Source organism: Aythya fuligula, chromosome 9 (assembly GCF_009819795.1).
Source record: "Aythya fuligula isolate bAytFul2 chromosome 9, bAytFul2.pri, whole genome shotgun sequence".
Lineage (NCBI taxonomy): Eukaryota > Metazoa > Chordata > Aves > Anseriformes > Anatidae > Aythya > Aythya fuligula.
The window spans coordinates 13,458,062-13,479,069 of record NC_045567.1 but is presented as its reverse complement, the minus strand read 5'-3'; the positions used below and the strand labels follow the sequence as shown (position 1 = coordinate 13,479,069).

The 21,008-nt window shown below is 35.4% G+C and overlaps 1 protein-coding gene across 23 annotated transcripts in view; it reads left to right on the top strand.

Annotated features, from left to right (window-relative positions):
* The window catches only part of DLG1 (discs large MAGUK scaffold protein 1), a 155,473-nt gene extending 139,217 nt beyond the window's left edge, over positions 1–16,256 (top strand). For 6 of the 23 annotated variants that reach the window (XM_032193647.1, XM_032193655.1, XM_032193658.1 and 3 more), the window contains 9 exons: positions 66–165; positions 3,376–3,417; positions 5,063–5,098; positions 6,553–6,603; positions 8,143–8,244; positions 8,491–8,663; positions 12,138–12,247; positions 12,630–12,721; positions 15,487–16,256. In XM_032193647.1, the coding sequence (XP_032049538.1) occupies positions 66–165; positions 3,376–3,417; positions 5,063–5,098; positions 6,553–6,603; positions 8,143–8,244; positions 8,491–8,663; positions 12,138–12,247; positions 12,630–12,721; positions 15,487–15,593 (813 nt within the window). In that variant the 3' untranslated portion in view covers positions 15,594–16,256. Of the gene's footprint in view, positions 1–65; positions 166–875; positions 910–3,375; positions 3,418–5,062; positions 5,099–6,552; positions 6,604–8,142; positions 8,245–8,490; positions 8,664–12,137; positions 12,248–12,629; positions 12,722–15,486 lie in introns of all 23 variants that reach the window. The other 17 variants (XM_032193653.1, XM_032193662.1, XM_032193667.1 and 14 more) reach the window with 9 other exon arrangements.
* Positions 16,257–21,008: the final 4,752 nt, after the last annotated feature.

The following is a 21,008-nucleotide window of genomic DNA, read 5'->3' as shown; positions in this document are numbered from 1 at the left end:
TGGTCTGGGCCTTTGTTCACACAGAATTAGACATCCTTTGTTTTGCCCCTCCTTCTCTTCTTCAGCAGTCATTCAATGACAAGCGTAAAAAGAACCTCTTTTCCCGAAAATTTCCCTTCTACAAGAACAAGGACCAGAGTGAGCAGGAAACCAGTGATATTGACCGTAAGTATGTGGCACTCAATGAGAGAAAAGCACACGTAGAAGGGCCTGCTAGATTGCAGTAGGGTGTTACTATGGAGACAGTTTCATGAGCTGCAACAGGCTAATGAGCTCAATGTGCAGATGACAAACCAATTTATAAAATAAATGCAATCATTAGTTTGCTCTTTAGGTAAATTGTAACCAAAGAATGTCCCAGTTTGTAGTAAACTGGATAATACTGTCGAATACATATGTGTAACTGGAGGAGGTAACAGCTCTCCAGTGCTGTCAGTAATGGTTCCTCAGGCCTCACTCTGAGGAGAGTGCAGAGCAGCAAAGCAAGTGCGGCTGAGTTTACACGGCTCTCCAGTCAGTCCCTTTAGACTGGTAGCTTCAAAGTCATTCTATTCTAATTTGCTTTTCTTAATGAAGAGAAGGTACTTCAGAATTGTTGTTGCCTGCACTAAAAAAAAAAAAAAAAAAAAAAAAAAAAAGTCTTCTCAAAAAGTATTTTTGCAGATTCAGACCAGGTCTGTTATAAGCTGCAGTCTCTGCTGTTTGCACCAGTGATAACACTTCATGTGCCGATCTGGTTAAATCCTATGGACTTATCTTCCCCTGTGATGTTCTGGGAACTGTCTCCTGTCGTAGCGCCAATTTTATATATTACTGACAATTATTTTCTTTGTGATTGTCTTTTTATTGCTTGCCCTCTGGGGACTACTCTGCAGGAGGTCCCTGACGACATGGGATCAAAAGGCCTGAGTAAGTGATCAAAATACTCCCAAGTTATTTTAACCTCCATCTGAAAAACTACTTTTTTTGAACAGATCTCTTTGAGACTGGTGCTCTACTGGCATAAGGAGGTTGACTAAAAATGTTTCATAAGATTTTTCTGATTTGTAATGTTCTGGGGATTTTTGCTTTCAGGAACATGTTACTTTTTAAGTGATTATGACATTAGTGGGTTTTTGTTGTTGTTCAGAAGCTTACCAGCACTTACTTACTTGTCCTTGATAGTGACTGTATTTGTAAATTTGTTGACACATTTTGCTAATGTCATTTTAGTATTTGTTTTGTGTTTTATTATTTAAAAAATGACTTTTCACAGTCATAGCACAACTGTTATTATAATTTAAGTAGTTGGCAGTCCTTTCTCTAGGTGATGGATATCTTCAGCTCTATAAAAACAAGACAAAGAAAAGCTTTCCTTAACAGATGCCGTAAGAGTTTTTCTCTGAACTCTTATGATGCTATTAGACCACCACTGACTAGGTAGAGAGGTAGCTGATAAAGGAGATACATAAGTATTAATTTTGTTTCCTGCAGAAAAGCCTGGTAACTAACTGAATACAGGAAGGTTCAAAAGTTGCTGAATACCATAACAGATCTGTTTACACAGACATCACCTCTGGACTAAAATAAACAGTCATAACATTTCTTTCATGGTGGATATTAAAAAAGTAGATTGTTAGGCGTTTATGGGATAGTAAAATTAGTCACTAAAGATAACATTTCTTCCAAGGGCGTAACTGTTCCCTTTATTCTCATCCTCTATATTATGTTCAGTGTTCCTGAAATTCCACATAGGAAGTAGGATACTTCTATGCTTGGCCTCAGTCACTTAAGTAAATAAAAATGCTGGTAGAAATAAAATTAATCTTCCATTTCTGAAACCAGTTTCATGGAGATTATTGATCTGGAGCAGAATATCAATTATAATCAACTTCTGTGGCCTTATAATCATTAAACTATGTAATATGGTCCAGAAATATCACTAGCTGGTTCTGTAAAAAGACAAATGTCTATTTTGAGCCTTTTTTTCAGCAGTCCGACTTCTGGAAACTGCCTTACCATGCTTAATACAAGCTCTACTACCTTGGCTCTGCAAGACTGTTAGTAGACCAAAATTGTTAATAGACCAGTTATCAGTTTATTGCAACTTGTGTTCTTAATTGATGAGTACAATGTCTTGCCTAGAAGGCAATTCCTGCATGAGGCTGTTAAACATTTATTTTTGTCTTCCATGCCTATATGGGCATTCCTTTTCCAAAGCAAGAAAATGAAATGGAAGTAGGTCCGAATTTCTGGTACTCACAAACATTTGTGAATATGTTGTCTCCTGCACAGAAATAAAGTGGAAGGAGTTCGTTCTAATCAGAGATGTTAAAGATATTGGCCAATTTAAAAACATATGTATTTTAAAAGGTTAATTAGTTTACATATGACTGATGATTTTTTGATGTTTATCAGTCACTAAGACATACTTGTTTCATACCTGTTTTCTTTCCTTTGGGGTCTTCTCTTTAATCTTTTGGTGGAAATGAAAACAGTATGTGTCAATATGTGTCGTTCTATGCACACAGCTACATAATATCAAATTTAATTTTATTTATTTTGTGAAGGTCAAACACAAATTTCCTTGTACAGTCTTAAACTGTGAACATAACAGTGCTTTTCATTAGAAAGAGATGGTCGCTTGGTGGCATGAAAATTTTTTCATTACAAAAAGCTTCAACAATATCAAAATTGACATTTGTTCTTTAGATTTGTACAATTTGCAAGTAACAGAATAGGTTGATATTTAATGTTCTTCAGTTGAGTTATTGTCATAAACATGTTTAATGTTTTCTGTTACACATAGATTAAAGTAAATACGCATTATAGCTTAAAGTTACTGAAATATTTTGATTATGATGAAGAAGACATGAAATTCATATGGATGCTCTCGAATAGAAGTTAGGAGCTTTTGAGTACTAAATCCTTACTAGAGGAAACAGTGTAGTAGCTGAGTATCTGTTATTGAATGTGCTTAACTGTATTTCCTGAAACATATTCCAGGACTCCATAAAATACATAAATTGCCTACATGAAAAATGACATTCAGGATCCCATAGTTCTTGCACAACAAAACTAATTTTGAAGTGAAAACCAAAAAAAAATGCAGGGTTGCATATGAAATGTGAATTAGTGTACTTTTCATAATCTTATTTTGATGTGCTATTTAATGTTTTTTCTTTTTATTAACATCCATTCCTTTTGTGTGAAATTAAGCTTGATCCTGAGAGCTATGAGAAGTACCTTAAAACTTTTATATGCAGTATGTATTGATTTCAGCATTTTGATATCACTGTTGTCGTTCATCTGGATTATTTTTGTCAGTTTGCTTTCCTTTGAATTCATGCCATTAGTGTGTGTTCCTTATTTTTTTCCATTGTGTTGCAATTTCAGAGCATGTAACCTCTAATGCCAGCGATAGTGAAAGTAGTTACCGTAAGTGTTTTTAAGTTCTTTGTTTATTTAGAACCTTTGTTTAGTAGCTCTTTGTTTTTGTCTGTCTGTCTTTTCTGGGTATTTACATGTTAAATAGAACTTCACATTACACTTCAGGTGAAATCCATGTTCATGTGTTTGTTGGGTACTGCAAAATTTGCTGCTGTTTTTTTTTTTTTTTTAACTGATTAGAGAAAATCATTGCAAACCTCCTTCATGGATATTTTTTGTGGTTTATGATTGTCTTAGTTCAGCTTAATTTGAATTAATTCCTAATTTTTTTTAATTATGCATGCTAGCTACAGCTGTTAAAAGCCAAATGTGCAGTTAATGTTGACAAATATAATTGTATGTAGTTGAGCTTAATAACTGAGAGCATAACTAAACTGTGTAATCTGTTCAATAGTGTAATAACTATCAGCAGTATTTGATACTCAGATATAACAAATAGATACTTCTAATGAAAATGAAGATGAGCAAACATGTATTTACCCTTGCTTTTCAGCTTTCATATCTCTATTCTGTCAAGCGTGGGTGCTTAGTCTGAATTGTCTTCAAAGCATATGACACATGTTAGTTGCTGGAATCAGTTATGATAAATTAGCATGCTAGATCCACGCTTGTGTGCGTGCCCCCACCCCCAGTATATCTTCTAAGTACTAGGCTGAATTAGCTTTTTTACTAACCCAAGCTAAAGCGCTATTTACTTCTACCCAAGCTATAAGAACAGCACATGCTACCAGTATGTAATAGTGTAATATGCTGGATGCTGCTGCTCTACAATGCTTTCTTGTTCAAAAAAACGGGGGTGGGGAATTGTCCCGTTTCAGTCCCATTGGTCATTTCCAGTGAACAACTCCTTGATAAGGTTGCTGAGTTCACACCTGAAACCTGGAATAGAGCAGAGCGGGAAGACAAAAACACTGAGGATTTGAAGAGGAACAGAAAAAGGAACAGTAAAAGTCAAGCAGTGTGACTAAGTGGCTCACTGATCTGCTCCTGGGTGCCTGTTAACCGTGTAAGAGGCGCTTCAGAAACAGATATTGTATATGTTAGGATAATGAGGAAAGTGGTTCACGAACAGTTACATCTGTTTGGAAGCTGCAGATACTGTCAGGAGTAATGAGCCACGATTTTTCATACAGATGATTACATTCATGGAGAGAATTTATATGTGTACAGAAATCCTCAGTGCTTACAATGCTTAATACTGTTGTAGACTAATTGCAAAAAAAAAAAACAAAAAAAAACAGGGGAGGCATTTCATGGCATTCATGTTCACTGAGAATAACAGATTTAAGCATGTATCAAAGTTGCTGTTGCCTATATGACTAACTTATAAATTTTAACCATTTTTAGTGATGTGCCATTAAAGCTATCTAACTGTGACTGTTTCTCCGTAAATTTGCTGCTTTCTTCTTTTTTCCAAGTTTTTCGAGGAAAAACCTTGCTTTATTAAGAGCTTGCTTTCTTTACATTTAAAGCTCATTATTGGTACTACTAGTTAGCTTTTTACATCTTTATTACCTGAGAAGCCCTGATTTTATTATGAATGTCATGGATTTGCTAATCCGAATGTGTAATTCCAAGCACTTTTTATTAAAATGATTTTTTAATTTCTTTTTACTGCTGTCTAATATGAAAGTTATCTTGATTACAGATGAGTACGGTTGTTCAAAAGGTTCATTCTATTAATATTCATTTTTCCACAGTATTGAAAAAGCAATGACAATATATACTTTTGGCCCTCAATCAGGGAATGCTTTATACTTGTTATTATCTCTTTAATAGTTTGCTTAACTAATTTTTGACCTTATAGCAATGGGACTTTTCCAAAGAAGTATCTAATTATACGTTAGCTGGATATTTCATAGATGAGTTGATAGTCAGTGATTCCCTATTCTTCTCCCTAGCCTAAAAAGGGTTCTGAAAGTATATACTGTCCTTCTAAAATCCATTTGCATGAGTGACTTTTTGAGATATTAAAATATACAGGTTGCATGTTTTCATGTCTGTCTTAATGTATTCCTCACTTGCAATACTTTAAATTAAAATGCTCGTTCATGTATTGCTGTAGCACAGTTGGAATGAAAATTTTTACAAATAAGAGAAATCTTTATTTCTCTTAGAGATTGTAAAGTTCAAATTTAAAAGATCAGTGGTCCTTGCTATCAAAGAACGTAAATATAGAAGCAATATATGAATTTATAAAAGCCTTCATCTGCCATCTGTTTCTGTAAGACTGATACAGCATTAGTGTGTACCTCTGTATGAATTCCAAAGAATGTTGTAAAAACTACACAAGTGAGTTACTGAAGCATTGTATTTTATTCAAAGTTCATAGTTTTGTCATATAATTTAAGCTTGTGCATTCTGAATTATAAATTCTCTGCTGTCATGGAAGTATTGGACTACAAATGTTCTTTTAGAGAGATGGCAACTGAGGTATATTTTAGATGCTTTCACTAACATTTAAGAAACTTGCAGCTGTCAAAGGTCAAAACTTAGTTCTTGTAGTTTCATTCACTGCTAATATGCTTTCTGAAGCTGAGAACAATACGAAACATTTTTCATTTTCAAATTCATCTTTCAAAAATCCTTAATAGTAGTTAAGCAGTAGAGACAACATAATGCTTTGTTGTGGAACTGAAGTGGTTGAAAGTGTTTATATAAATGCCACTTCATGAAAAATTTACTGGAAGAGATATACGCCTTGACATACATGTTTTCGGCTCTGTGTAAGTATAGGAAAATGCTGTAAAAGCTGGCTTCAAAGTATGGAAAATGCTAGTGATGATGGTAGCATTGCCTCTAGCAGTGAATGGTACCATGCATGCATTTGGTTCAGGGAAACATAAGAGCATTTCAATAATGCTTTAAAATGTTTGTGCTTGACATGCTAACGTATCTTAAGAAATTATACTGTATGTGTCTTCTGCTTTTAAAATTTTGTTTGGCTTATCTTTGTAATTTTTATGATTCATCGCTCTTGAAAAATGTCCTCCATCAGTATCATTGTAATGCATATTTTACTGCAGAATATCTATATCATTGTGGTTCATTAAATGACTCAATGTAAATATTACTGGTTTAGAAAAGCACTTCATAGATATTTCTTTGCATTTATATTTTTAGGTGGCCAAGAGGAATATGTGTTGTCATATGAACCTGTCAATCAACAAGAAGGTTTGTAGATCTCAATTAACACAATATTCATCCTAAAGTATCAGAATGCTCTATGTGCCCTTACGTATTGAGCAGCATAATAAACTTCTTCAGTTTTTTTTAAATGTTTGCTACCATTATTAAAATGAATAAAGCATAAAGGCATAAATTATTAAATACAATTGATATATTATTTAGCATGTAATCCAAAGGTGTGCTAATTAACATTGCTTCTTTCCATTTTGTGGTTTACATTGTGTAAGGAGAATAGGGTATATTGAAGTTACATCAGTGTGAACCTCAGAAATAATAGTTTGCCTCAGTTTAATATTGCTTTAGCAATTGTACTATTGCTGTTCTTTTTTTTTGTCACAGCAAAAATCATACCGGATTATTTGTGTATTGTAGCAAGCTTTAGTTGAAGTGTTTATAAAACATTGCAGTCTCATTTCTGTATGTGCTTCTTATATGGCTTATTTGGTTAGAAATTGCCAAATAAAAATTGTCAGGAAAAAAAATATGAATGAAATGAAAATTAATAGAAGAAAACACCTCATCACATTTGGATTTAGATTTTTTTCTTTTCTGATTTTTAATGGGATCCTATCATTTCTTTTCCACCTTGGTCCTGGTCATGCTTCACTGTGTATAATAGAAGTTGAATTTTTACTCTTCTGTTTACCACATTGATTTACATCATCTGATACATTGCTCATATATTTAGAAATATAATTTGTAAAAAAACATACTTATCTCTAGTACCTATAAAATATGGTAGCAAACAAAGTAAATATACGTCATACACAAATTGAATTAATAGGATCTAAGAGAATTCTTTTAGGACTATATTATCACCACTGGAAGGAATTAGTTTCAGGAGTTAAATTAAAAATGTATCTTATAGGTCAAACTTTAACTTGGATTTACTTGTGTACTAACGACAGATTGAACCTAAAACTGAAATTTATACAGCTGAAATGATATGCTAATGACTAGATATTTAGACATTATTGTCTTCATTGCTCTTGCAGTATAATTAGATATCTTCTGCTTGTCCTTAAATTCCAACGAAAAGCCCTTTATTACTTTCTAACAAATGAAGCATGTGTTAAAAGATGCTGTAATTCATTTTACAGGGGTGTTAGTAGTTAAAGAAACTATAGTTGAATGTTTTCATATGCAAGTATTTAAGTGGTAGTCTTGGAAGTAATAAAGAAGCTTTTCCCAACAGAGAACTCAAATTTTAAGAACTGTCCTTGAATTGAAAAGATATTCAAACTTCTCATTTTTCTGTTTTCATTCAAATGAAGGGTGTTACTTTGTGATTCAAGCCTCATCTTCAGTAGTCACCCGGAGCAGTCATTTGAGAGTAAATATCTGACATCTTTGACTGCTATCTTAGTTAATATACATTATACTTTTTTATTATTATTATTTTTAGGAGTACATATTCTTTTAAATGTTAAGACTGTTACCATATGATAAAGTTTATTTTGCTGAAGTTTGAAGGGTAGTAACCTCATTGAAATGTAACTTATTTTATTTCCTTATGTTTAATAGTCAACTATACTCGACCTGTGATTGTTTTGGGACCCATGAAAGACAGAATAAATGATGATCTGATCTCAGAATTTCCAGACAAATTTGGCTCATGTGTTCCACGTAAGTATCAGCAAATACTAAAACAATTCTGTGTCTTTTGCTATTTTTTGATAGACTTATCCTCTGTATATCAAGTTTTAAAACTTAATGTATTGTCTAAGCTTTGTAAGAGCTATCTTAATTGTCAGTCATATTTTTGCTTGTGACAATTTTGCAGTATAAATGGAAGACTAGTTTTGGATGTTGTAGGGAAAAAAAGTCACTGTTTCTTGTTTTGCTTTAAAAATTACTGGTTTATATTTAAAGATACTACTAGACCAAAACGAGATTATGAGGTGGATGGACGTGATTACCATTTTGTCACTTCTCGAGAGCAAATGGAGAAGGATATTCAGGATCACAAATTCATTGAAGCTGGCCAGTACAATAATCATCTTTATGGAACAAGTGTCCAATCAGTGCGAGAAGTAGCAGAAAAGGTAAATCAGTGCCAGTTACTTTCATTTACTGAGGTGATTATCTGACTGTACTGAGAGGGGAAAATAGAAGAATGGCAAGAAGCCACTAGGAACTCTGTAACTTTAAAAGGACTTTGTACAAAACTAGAAACAAGGTGCATTGTCACAAATGCATTTAAGAGAAACAGAGTATTGTGGTTATATTACTGGAAAAGGGCAACTGCAGTTTTTTCTTGTTATAAAAAAAGAATAGGATGGAAAAATATTGGAAGCAGAGGCTAATTAGTTTTCATACATAGATGATTAATAATAGTGGTGGTGGAGTTGATTAATATGATGATCCATTTGATGATACAGACCTGTGTGGAAAAAAATCTTAAATCTGTGTGCCCTTCATGGATTTATTTGACAAAGGGGAAAGAGTGAATGTAGTAAACCGTTTTAGAAAAACTGCTTATGTGAATGCCACTACATTTCAAAGGCTGTTTTCTTCATTGTTTTTGTCTAGAAGAGGTTTTCATTAACTATTTCTTGCAAATATTTCTTTATTTGAGATCCCTGAAAAAAAGTGGGAGAAACTTCTTAGACCACTTCTTAGAGTACAATGTTTATTTTAAAGAGAATGGATTTGTGAAAAATCCTTTGCAAATGTTTCACATTAGGTTGATGAATGTTGTTCTAGTTAATTTACAAATACAGTGCATTTACACTAGAGAATATCTGATCTGTATGACAGACGAAACAGCTATTTTCTAGGTGGGAACTCATAAGCATGAGCACTTTTTTTGGACACACAGAGGTAAGTGTGGTTAATCTGTGTGACATGGGATTGTAGTTAGTCCTCAGGAAAGAAGTGTAAATCATTCTGGCCAAGTGGATAAGTATGGTTATTTCAGGCAGGAGTAATTTACTGGAATCAAAAGCAGGGAGAAAGGGTGAAATTTTGTGGTTTATATAATGTTTTCTTCTGCCGTCTTACCAACCCTATTGAATACAGCCTGGTCCAGTGGTAGATAGTGAAAAAAAATTAAGAAACAGAAATTAATTACAAAATCATTAAAGGAAATGAACAATACTTGGGGAGGCTGGATGAAGTTGTAAAGCTTTCATATGTCATTAAATGATGAAACAATTCATTGAATAGCTTAAACGTTACAAACTTGTTAGCAGTTGCTTCAAGTGGTCACACAGATACCATCTTTAGTTCCATTCTAGACCTGAAATTGGCTGATTGGCTCTTATGCCCATCTAGTGGGATTATTAGGACACAAAATAATTGTGAATAGTGGGATTATTAGGACACAAAACAATTGTGAACTTTTTTGTAAATTAGCATCAAGGACAAAGTACTGCCAGATGACTCCATGCTGGGACTTTGGGTAGATGCAGCTATTTCTCAGTTCCAACTGATGTTATTTTTCTGGGATACAACAGCCAGTCCTTCAGAACTTGACTTCATAATTATGGCAGGGGTGCAAATTGTTTGGTCTGGTGCTACTCCTTCCTTAGAACCACAGAATCATTAACGTTGGAAAAGACCTCTAAGGTCATCAAGTCCAACTCTTAACCTAACTTTCTTGTCTTTCTCTCTCTCTTATGAGTTTCTTCAGTGAGTCTTATTACTGGGACACGGAAGACAATTTCCAAGTTTTCTGTGATAAATGTAGGGGCAAACCTGACAGAATTGATTGCTATTACCCCAGAACCGCTAGAAACAGTATTCTTGCAATAGCTTTAAATTGTGTTTGTTTACCCTCCTTCCAGCTGATACCTATCCCTCTTGTGTCCTTGTCTGTAATGGGCACAACTAAAGATGCTTTTTGATACCATTGTTTAGTCATTGTAAAAGGAACTGAGTGCTATGCTGTGTTTCTCAATCAAATGCAGTGAAAATAAGGAAATAAAAATGCTTAATTGTTTAAATATACAATACAAAGAGCACAATAGCTTCCATGAATGACAATGTGACAATTGCATCATGAAATAGTAGCATTTATTTTCCTTGTCTTCCAAATCTTCTCTTGAAAGGAATTTTTATATCTTCCTTCCTTTGTCACCAAGAGCAGCTTGCAAATCCCTGTGTTGGAGAGCACTTTTAATGCACGTTCACTATCAGTTTGGAGTAAATCATCACAATTGTATTCTATAAGGTCCAGCACCTCTGCTGTGCTGGCAATCTAGCCTTCCATCATTTGTCCAATGTCTTTCAACACCTGGCATAAGTTGTTGGACCAAACTTGGCAAATACTAACGGTACTATCACAAAAGGGAACGCGGGCCTGATAATGCTCTTAATTCTGTATTCCCAAAGCATGTGCCACATTTGGAGAGAAGCCATATGAAAGATGTGGACAGGCCAGCATGCATAGTAAAATACTGTGCTAGAATATACAAATGCTTCATTTAAATACCAGTCAGCATCCATATCCATGGACTGGATCTTGGAAATAGTTGAAAGCAAACGGTTTTGTATTGTTCACATGGGAAGAACATTTCTATCCTCTTTAAGAATTCCTGAAATAAAATTCTGTAGTCTTTGTTATGCAAGGGATTAAATGTAAATGAACATGGCGATCCCTTCTGCCAGGAGATAGAAATGTGTCAGGCATTCCAGACTGCAGTTACTTCCTTGTTCTTGATTGTGCCCTCCAAGAGTGATCTCCCAGGAGTTCAGAAAGTGTGTTTTATGATATAAGTAACCTTTGTTTTCATAGTGGGTTTGTATCCTGGCTCACAGAATTCTGTCATTCATATTAGGTATCCTTCTAAAGAAAAAGATTTTATCATTTTAGATGTCCAAGAGTGGTTTTCTGCTCTTCTTCCTCTACCACATCCCTTTCTGAAATGGTGATGTCACACATTATTCATATGCTATTCAAAGGAAAAAAAAAAAAAAAAAAAAAAAAAAAAAAAAAGGGGAGTGGAAATAAATGTATCTAGATAGGAGTCAAAGAACAGGAAGAGCCTTTGAAATGAGGAAATCCTGAGATGATGGAGAGTTACTGGTAGTGGGAGAACACAAACCCTGCCCCATACTGTTTCAACAACCTGGGGAAGAATTAGGTTGTATTTTTTTCTAAAAAAGATATAAAAAAAAATCAGCCCAAATAAATGGTATTCACAGTCTCAAACCTGATGTTCCCCAGTGTGTTACCTGTGGGAGAGCAGAAGGATTGTATTCAGTTCCATCTAACAAATTGACAAATCTGCTCACCATATGTGGAGGTCATTCTCTTAGACATGCCAGTTAAGGTGTCTGATACTTCTCTGACTTGTGGCATGACCACATCCTTAAATGATCCTTTAAATAAATACAGTTTTTAAAAGTGATCATTTTTGATGTGGTTTGGTGAAATCTTGGTATCGTTGATGCAGGTGCTCCAATTCTGTTGGCTTCAGTGGAAATGTGGTTTCTCTTATAAGTTACTACACTATGCATAGCTGTGACTTAAACTTTGCTTATTGCCATTTTCCTTTTTCTTTCTTACTTTTTAGGGTAAACATTGTATTCTTGACGTTTCTGGTAATGCGATCAAAAGGTTGCAGATTGCCCAGCTGTACCCAATCTCCATTTTTATTAAGCCCAAAACAGTGGAAAATATCATGTGAGTAAAAATATCTTAGGCTAAATTGTTTGATACTGTCATTGTATTTGAATAGCCAGCTGCAAGTTACATTAAGATATTTGTAATACTAAATTTTTAAAAACATTTATTTATTTATTTTGCTCTGGAAACTTCCTGGGTTGAATTTCTAGGGACTGCTAGGCTGGGTTTCTAATCCAAATCAAGAGTGCTCAAGAATGAATGCCACCACAAAATTCTGTGCAACATAGTGTCAGAACTGCTCATTCTCAGGACAGTCTCCACTTAAATACGTCATTTAGTACACTGCCTCTTATTAGGTTAATTCTCAGACGATGGCTTAAAATTTTTTTTCAAAAGATTACAGGTATTTTTTTTATGTGTATAATGTTTTCAATCTCAGGGAAATGAATAAACGCCTAACAGAAGAACAAGCCAGGAAGACATTTGAGAGAGCTATGAAACTGGAGCAAGAATTTACTGAACACTTCACAGGTTTGTTTTCCTTGGGGCTGTTCCCTTGCCAGAGTTGAAATTTTATTCCTTGCTGTATAGTAATTGTTTTACCATTGAGATAAGGCTGAACTTTGTTTTCAGGCTGATCTGTGATTTTTCTTAAATCATAGAACCACCGTTGTGCTGCTATGCTGGTGCCAATTTTACTAATGAATTTAATATATACAAAAGTTTACCAGTAGCCTAATTTAGGTTTTAAAATCTTAAGGCTTTTTATTACTTTTCTAGTATTGAAATGCAGATGTTTGCTTTGTTGCTATATTGTATACTTTAAAGCTTTTATTTGTAGAGCTGAGATTACCTAGTGTTTAACTTCCAATTTTTGAAATTGGGAAATAAAGAATGTTAGTAATTAAATCTCTGGTATTACGGCATGACTGCCTTATGGTACTTTGGTCCAAGGCATGCACAAATGTGGTTTGTTAACTGTAACAGCAAGGGGTAGGCTATAAGTACTCAAACTGATTTATTTTTTTTTGCATTGTGGATTACAGTATGAGGAGAATGATCAAGTCAGGACTTTCAAGAGGACAGAAACAAGCCTTTTCTATTACTGTCAGAGATAGGCACCCTCCCCCTTCTTTCCTGTTGTGTTCTTTTGCAATGTTTCAGTGTTTGCCCCATTTGCCTCCTTTTTGTGACACGTCACCTTTGCCAGTTTCTTCTTCCCCATAATGCATAGGCAGAGCTGCAAATGCAAAACATCCTTAAACAGTCTGCTTATCCTGAGCAGAGACACAGAAAAGTATGGTGACTTCACATGGGAGGAAGGTGAAGGACACAGTAAACTCCCAGCCTGTCTTCCTGCTGCCTTGTTCTCTGCATTGTGTGCTACCCACACAATGAACAACTTGAGTCCCTCCCGTTTTTGTCGGCATCCCTATCTGCTCCCTTGCAGCCTTCACTGTTTATCCCAAGCCTACATCTAGCTTTCCAGCTCTTCCTATAGCCCTTTATTCATCTGCAGCCAGAAAGCTGTGGGATGCTCCAATATAGGTTGCAAATTCTCCCTCTTATAGAGTCATTTCCCAAATGACTTACAGGTATGTCAGGTTTCTTGTACAGGAAGCCATTGTGTTTATTTTAATAGATATTAAGTATTTAGTTAATAGTTGATATTATCCCAGGTCATGTTAGGACAATATATTGCACAATTCTGTTAGCAAATTAAGAGCCAGAGTTCAAGATACTTTAAAATTTTATGGTCCCTTTTTAAGAGCCCTAATGCCATGGACCATTTTTCTTCTTAGAAGTATAAAGCTTATGTTAAAGGCAGATAGCAACATCCCATGGTCAGATTTGTCTTTGCTAATGCTGTTCAGGGCAGGAGTTCTGTTCTGAATCTATCTGAGATACTTGAAGACAATACAGTTCCATTTACTACTTACCATTTGGAGGCTGCCACCTGTATGACTCAGCTGGTACAACAGATTGTGTGAGCATCACTTGATCTGTTAAGAAAAAAATACTATATCATGTGAGTTAACTGAAATCAACTTCATCAGCAAATTAAGCTTAGACTTACTTAAACTTTGCAGTGAACCATATGAAGAGCACATGCATGTTCTGTTTTAAGGGTCTTGAGCTTTGGAGGGGTTTTGGCTGAACATAGCTGGAGAGTAAGATGATAATTATCATCTAAGTAAGATGATAATTAGCAAGGTAAAGATGTTTCTGAATCTTTCTAGTGCCCTGTAGTGCTGTGAACATTACACTTGAGCTGTAATAATTGAACAAACTCCTCCCACAGGCACTGTGACAATGGGCTGCAGATGGGGAGAAGGTTTTTAAGGGACAGGAATGATGAGTAGGAATAAAAGAAGTAATTTGCATTAAAACAAAGCATGGAGGCAGCAGTAATAAATTAATGCACAAAGTAGTACATCTGGCTTGCTTCCAACATTATCTTTCACACTAGACTTTGTTTCTTAGCTTATCAACTCTGAGGTGGCAATTCTAATTAAAAATAAGTCGCTATCTCATCACAATCGCTTTTTCAGGCTGAAGAGTGGTAAGGAAAGCTCAAACTTCATCCTCATTCTCACCAGGCTACACTTCACTCTGATATGTCAAAACACGTCATGGCTCATTTCTAATTATTTTCTAGGCTTGGAGAAAATATATCTAACATAATCTGAGCATTAATTGCCTTTTAACTATATGAAAGTTTGATCTGTTGGATATACAATAAATTCCATGAGTTGATGCTCTTTTTTGCCAAAACCAAAGCTAGTGCTCTCAGGTAGAAACCCTGAAGGTCAATCAGCCTTGCTGTGAAATGTCAGGGTCTGGTTGAGGAGTTCACCAGCCCTCACTACATCAAGCCTGATCAGACTGATGCAGTACGTAGCCCTGTACAGTCCTGTCTTTTTATCTTGGAAACACAAATGAAAGCTGGACCAAAGGGAGTGTGTGGATTGACTTGTACCAATTCTAGCACGTAGATAGGAAAGGCAAAAAAATCCTTCTCAGTTGTATATGAATATGTTTAAAAAGAAAAGTATTTCCTAACCCCAGGCCTCCAAGTGGAAGAGATGTTGGTTTGTGTGTCCTATAAAATCATCAGCAATGTACTTTTTGTCCAGAAGCACAGTAACCAGAATTCTCCATAGGCATCCCTTCCTTCAGCAATGTGAAATCCTTTTGCTGCTGTGTGAGAGAAAATAACCTCCTGGCTTAGAACATCTTGGTTTCTGTATGGAGCAAGGAAAGATGACTGCTGATTGCCACATTATGTTTTGCAGCTATTGTCCAAGGAGACACACTGGAAGAAATCTACAACCAAGTGAAACAGATCATAGAGGAACAGTCTGGGCCTTACATCTGGGTTCCAGCAAAGGAAAAATTATGAAAATGGATTTTTGTTTTTCATTTTCTAACTGTCATCACCTACTACATCTGACAACTCTTAAGCCCTTCCAGTGGAGCCTGCCTCTAGTTCTTCCCAGTGTGGTTCATACCCTAACCATCACATTCTGCAGTTCCCATAATGCTTTAAATTTGATGTCTTTCTTAGTTTAAATAATTTGTATTATTGTGTGTTGTTGGTTTGCCATTTTTCAAACATGACAGTGGAATGGCCTGACCAGCTATTAGTTTGGGGTTGGGGTGGGAGGGAATTGCTTGGTAAAATTCCTTAATGTTTAAGGGAAAGTAACTTTCAAAGATTTTTCAAAAAAGCTTTATAGACCTTCTTTTAAAATTTCATAACAATTGAAAGAAAAGTTCTATTCAAGGAAGTTGTAAATCTTGAGTAACTTTGCACGCTTAACTTTAATAGCATGGTTTGGTCAGGGCAATCAATTTCAGGTTTTATTTTCTGAGTTAAATTCTGTTCTCACAGATATTTTTTTTCTTTCCAGGCAGTTAAAGAGGAACTTTAAAATTTTGAGTTAACGTTTTCATTAACTCCCATTACTACTTCTCGAGGGATATTCATTTTCATAATTTCATATGGATATTCTTATAATCTATTTTTTCATTTTTTTGCCAATAAAATTGCTAGGGATAAAGATGTGTAATGTTTTTAATCTTCCTTGTGCAACACTATTTATAGTGTCTTACAGAAATTGTTTATAGATAATGGTCACCACACTTTTTGAGCCTAAAATATGTTTAGGTGCTAGGAAACCTTGTATTTTTCAGAGGAATGCCAAATTTCCCTTGGCAGTAATACAGAAAACAATTGCAGAGATGGTTATTAGGGCACTGAGAGAGTGATTCGTAGCCTAAAAATGTGTGTTCTTAGGGGTCAGATTTTAATGAATATTTTACCCACAATAACTGCCTATTTTGTTATAATAAATATATATATATATTAAACTTTCTTTAACTAAACTCTGTAACTATGGGAATTATTTTCTTTACATAGTTGCGCACACGTATAAATATATATATATAAAAATATATATTTTTCTTTTACCACCTACTCCTAGCTTTTTGTTTTGAATAAAAATACAAATTAGAATTTACCTTCCTTAATCTCATGAAATCAAATGGGCTATGGTGGCTGGGCAAAAAGTCCAGGGAATTATTAGTTACAATAAAAAAATACGTGCAAGTTCTCCTCTTTTCTACGGAATTTCAGGTTTGTCTTTTTTTCTTTGTAATATGCATGTCTTAACCAAAGGGAGAATTCAGTCAAGAATACATTTTATTTTTCTGTATATGTTTATCTTGGATTGCATAGGTGCAAGATCTTCCATTTGGAATGCACTAACTTCTGTGCAAAATGTTATAAATACGTTGTAGCAAAACATGGAACTACCTTCAGTAATGAAATTCTCTAATTCTCGTATTATTTGGTACCTGCCATTGCTTATTTTAAAATGGTTGTTTATGAGAGGGATGTGCTTATGGCAGTCACGGTGCAGTCACACAACCAAATTAGCTTTGGTTTGTAAAGAATTACCAACACTATCCATTCCATTTGTTAGAAAGAGGAGAACAGCTAATAAACTTTATTGTACAATGTATTTGTCAAGTGTGTTTTTAATCAAAAGAAATACACGTGGAGTAGCATTTTAAAATAATTGGCTGAGACTGTACACAAAGATAATATATTAGAGAAACACTGGTTGACTAGAATGGGGCAAGTGAGGTTAGTACTTGGAGTGCAGGTTTAAACACTGGACAAAATAGGTGCTGTGCCAAATGCTTATAAGACTTGCAGGAAGAGTAAGCTACCAATGTATGGCCCAAAATTATTTCTGTTTTTCTATATTGGTAAAGTAGGTGTGCTGTCTTTCTGAGAATCCTTCCGTCTTTGGAAATGCAAGGTGTGTACTATCGATGCAAGTTCTGACAAATAATGTCATGCCTTTTTTAGAGGAGCTGAAAGTGTCTGCCTCTTTAAAAGTGGCCCATGATTCGAGGCATGCAGTGAGACGTTTTAAGACACCAACTTTTAGATCGTATTTTTAATCTCAACTGAAATTCTGAAATAACTGAGGAATCTGAAAACTATAATAACTTTTGAGATTTCTATATCATATACATTTTTATTTTCCCCACCTTTTTGAACTGATCAGGAATAGAGTTAAATTTCATGTTCAGCTGGATAAATCTGAGGAATTACCCTCTCCTGTATGGAAAAGACAGAATAACTTTCACAGAGCTTTTCTCCAAGGCTTTTGTCATGTATTAGGTGTCACTAAATAACACTTCACGTTCAGACTAAAGTCCACATTACCCTAACGGTTATCATGCTACTTCCTCCTGTCAAGTGCACAGGCTTCCTTATTGTTCCTTGTTCACTTGTGATTCATGACAGAACTGAGAATACGGCAACAGACAAGTGACCTTCAGCTCTGTCAAAATGCCTAGCTTCAATCTACTTTTACTTCCTGAGCCCCGTCACTTAGGGAATACACAGAATTTGTACTTAGGATGAGGATTTATTTCAACAGCCTGACCTCACACTCTTGAGTCAGTGTGCAGCTGTTTATCTAAGTCTATAGGTGGTGCTAAAGCAGTAATAACCTCATTGGTGCCTTGGATATTTTGTAATTTCCTAGTCTGACTTGTTTTCAAGTGTAAAGGCAGTGTGAAGAGAGGCAGACTTTTTTCCAGTCCTCCCCCCCGTGATCATTATGAAGTGACGTGTGCCAAAGTAAGCAAGATAAGTTGCGGAACAAAGTGCACTTTGAATTGAATGCCGTTGATTTTCACCAAGAAGCAGACTGGGGAGAGCAAACTTGCAGAAGCGCTGCTCTTTGGGTGTTCTGAAGGCTGGAAAAAGCACAAATCCCAAAGACTTTTGCAATGAAGAACTCCAGGAATGTCTTCGTTCTTCTCTTTGTTCATGCTAGTAAGTGCCCTCCAAAAACTATTTTGTTGTGTTGTGATATCTTTGGGGTTGACTAACATGTTATGTGAGAGAGCAAAGGAAAACTAGAACCATTTCAGAACCAATTTCAGGTGGTCAGGAAAAGGAATAGAAAGAAAGGAGGGGTGAAAAATCAAGGATATATTGAAAATTATGTTGATATTGAATATAATATTGATGGTATTGAATATCATTGACTCATCGGTTGTATTTCTTCAGCACGGAATCTACTGCTTTTGTCTCAGTGATGCAGTGATGTTTTCTCGTAGGTGCGTACAATTCCATGACATTTTTTTGGTTTAAAAAATATTTTTAAATAAATAAATAAAAGCTTTATTATATTAAATATAATTATTGAATTATATTTAATATGATTATTGAAATATAATATAAAATATAATTATTGAATTATATTTAATATAATTTATATTTAGCATGATCTGCGTGACATGTTGGCTTTCTCTTGTCACTCCCAAGTTCTGGTGGTGAATATTGTTAATTTCTCTAGAGGTGTAGATGCTGTTTCTGAAGGACTCCACAGTTCTTTGAAAAAGAACGCTGGTTCTGAAATGTTCCTAGTTCATTTATTTATTTTTTAGATTTTCTGTTGAAAACCTTTGAGAGAGTATTAGTAGCCTTTTGATAAGATGTTAAACAGTGCAATAGTGTTTTTTTCAGCAAAAGAGTTTGGGCCAAGTTTGTGAATTAACTTTGGTTTAGAATCTTGTCTACTGTTTTAACATGTTCTTGGCTGGCAATGGAAAGATAGTTTAACTACAGACCTGCTCTGTGCTCAAGCCCACTTTAAATCTATTAATTCTCAAGGAAGGAAACAGAAATTTGTTGTTACAGGAAAGTCCCCAGCCAGATGCTGGGCCATGTTCAGCAGTTCTGAAAGGGACAAACAAAGTACCACTCTCAGATAGGAGGGAAGGGGGGATCAGGAAGAAGCAGATCAGTGTGGTTTCACTATCTAGGCTGAAATGTAGAGCCAAATGAGCTTTGCTTCATGTTTCAGGTGTGTGTGGCTAATGGTGTCTTCATACATTTATACAATTTGTGCATTATTCCTGTGTGTTCGTGTTTAAAGCCAAAATGTTGACACTGAAGAATGGTACCTAGTCACATATTGAGATGCTGAGAGAGCAATTTCATTTTCAGTTGCTTGTGTTTGGGGAGTGTGGGGGGAAAGCCTTTATCAATGAAAACCTATTTTTTTCCTCCTGCCCCAGTAAATTAATAGTGAAGATTTCCCTTCAGTAGGTGAGGCTAAGCCTCTTGGTCCTCAGAATTCCTGCACCTCCTACAGAGGTGGGAACTTGTTTTTCCCTCTACTACACATGCTACTATAAAAAGTTCTTGTAAGCTTTCCAAGTGTGACTCTGAATTGGAGCAAGCAAAGCCCTCTGTTTTTGTACCTGTTGGAAAACAAAGTTTATGGCATCAACAGTCTTGTTTAGTCTGCAACCATGGAGTCAGAAAAAGTATGTAGCTACTGTTGAGTGCTAGTGGAATCATATAAAATTAGAAAATTAGATGTTGTGTCTCAGCTTCATGGCTATGGTGAGGAAGCAGAGGGCCAGTTAGAGCTGGTGAAGACTATGTTACAAATAACTTCAGGCAGACTCCAACTTAAAAGTCAAAATTGAAGAAAAAGTGATGGAATTTGGTGCTAACTGCTTACAAAAATGACCTGTGGCCATTTTTCACTGTAAAGCATACTCACGTTTTACATACAGCTGCACAACTTGCATGTGATAATATATTCCTACAAAGTGTTTGTAGCTTTGGTATGTACAAGACAGCCATTGGAGCCTCCTGAAAGACACCTTTCTTTCTTCAGTGACTAGTGGAATCTCCTCTACTTAACACAAGTCTTCTCATTCATGGAACTGCCCACCCCTTTTCATGAATGTGGTAACAGCTTCTTATGAAAGAGTGTTTTGAAGAGACAAGCTTACTTTTCTACTTTTCACAATAAGCCTAGTGGCAAGGTTCTTCAGCACCTATGGTGTTTTTTTTATTTTTTTTTTTATTCAGACCAACAAGGAAAGGGTCAGGGCTCCAGGTACTAACTTGCAGTTTTTGAGACATAGCTGTCCCTGGGCAGTCTCTTTGGCTCTGTTACATGTCATTTTAAATTTTAGATGCCATCGTTTTAGATGCCTCTGACTAAACAGGAAAGATTGTGTGTGTCCCAGGACGTGTCTCGAGCAGACAGATGGAAGCAGTAGTTCTTGAAGTAAATGGTGCTCTCTAAGGATTATTCTCTTGTGGTACATATATTTTAAATGTGTCTCCATCTGTCTGTGCAATACCTCTGACCCTGGAATCTGTTCAGGAGCATTCTTTGCAAGTAGAAAGCTTTGGGGAGGGAAAAAAAGAAAAGTCATTAATTTTTCTTTAATGTTAAGTGACCACATTGTGCAAATGGTGCCA